This window comes from Cynoglossus semilaevis, chromosome 13 (assembly GCF_000523025.1).
Source record: "Cynoglossus semilaevis isolate Cse_v1.0 chromosome 13, Cse_v1.0, whole genome shotgun sequence".
Classification (NCBI taxonomy): Eukaryota; Metazoa; Chordata; class Actinopteri; order Pleuronectiformes; family Cynoglossidae; genus Cynoglossus; species Cynoglossus semilaevis.
In genome coordinates, this window is record NC_024319.1 from 5,269,521 (window position 1) to 5,270,198 (window position 678).

General features: G+C 43.7%; 1 protein-coding gene across 1 annotated transcript in view; it reads left to right on the plus strand.

Annotated features, from left to right (window-relative positions):
* Window positions 1-672, plus strand: part of LOC103388277 (dual specificity protein kinase CLK2-like) — a 5,461-nt gene extending 4,789 nt beyond the window's left edge. Inside the window, exons 9-11 of the mRNA XM_025061808.1 lie at window positions 42-163; window positions 253-343; window positions 442-672. Of these exons, the coding sequence (XP_024917576.1) occupies window positions 42-163; window positions 253-343; window positions 442-624 (396 nt within the window). The 3' untranslated portion in view covers window positions 625-672. The remainder of the gene's footprint in view (window positions 1-41; window positions 164-252; window positions 344-441) is intronic.
* The last annotated feature ends 6 nt before the right edge of the window (window positions 673-678 follow it).

The following is a 678-nucleotide window of genomic DNA, read 5'->3' on the forward strand; positions in this document are numbered from 1 at the left end:
ACATGTGTGTCTGTGCTTGTGGAGTTACAGCATGTTGAAAGTGGCACGGACCTTATCTGCTTGACATGGGGGTTCACTTACAGACACATGACAACAGGGAGCACATGGCCATGATGGAGAGAATACTGGGACCAATTCCTCAGAGAATGATCCGCAAGAGCAGGTACAGTAAGTCCTGGCTCCACAATCTACAAACGTACCAACACGATTAAGACAATTAAAAAAAACAAAAAACATTTTCCCCATCTTTAGGAAACAGAAGTACTTCTATCATGGGCGTCTAGACTGGAATGAACACTCCAAGTCCGGACGCTATGTGAAAACCAAATGCAAACCACTGAGAGTGAGACTCTACATTCTTTTTGTTTTTTTTTCCTTCTTGTGCTTCACTTTAATAATACAACAAAACTTCTCTGTTTGTTTGTTTTTTTATTTTTTCAGAAATACCTGATGTCTCATGGGAGAGACCATCACAACTTTTTTAATCTGGTGGAGACGTTGCTCGATTACGAGGCTTCCAAACGCGTTTCCCTCTCCTCCGCTCTGAGCCATCCCTTCTTCACGACCTCCAGTGACCCGGGGAAGAGACAGAGCTGGAGAAACAGCTGTGATCTGGGCCGATGACATTCACGTCTCAGTCATCTCCTCAGTGTAGAAACTGAAAAACAAAAGTAGGAC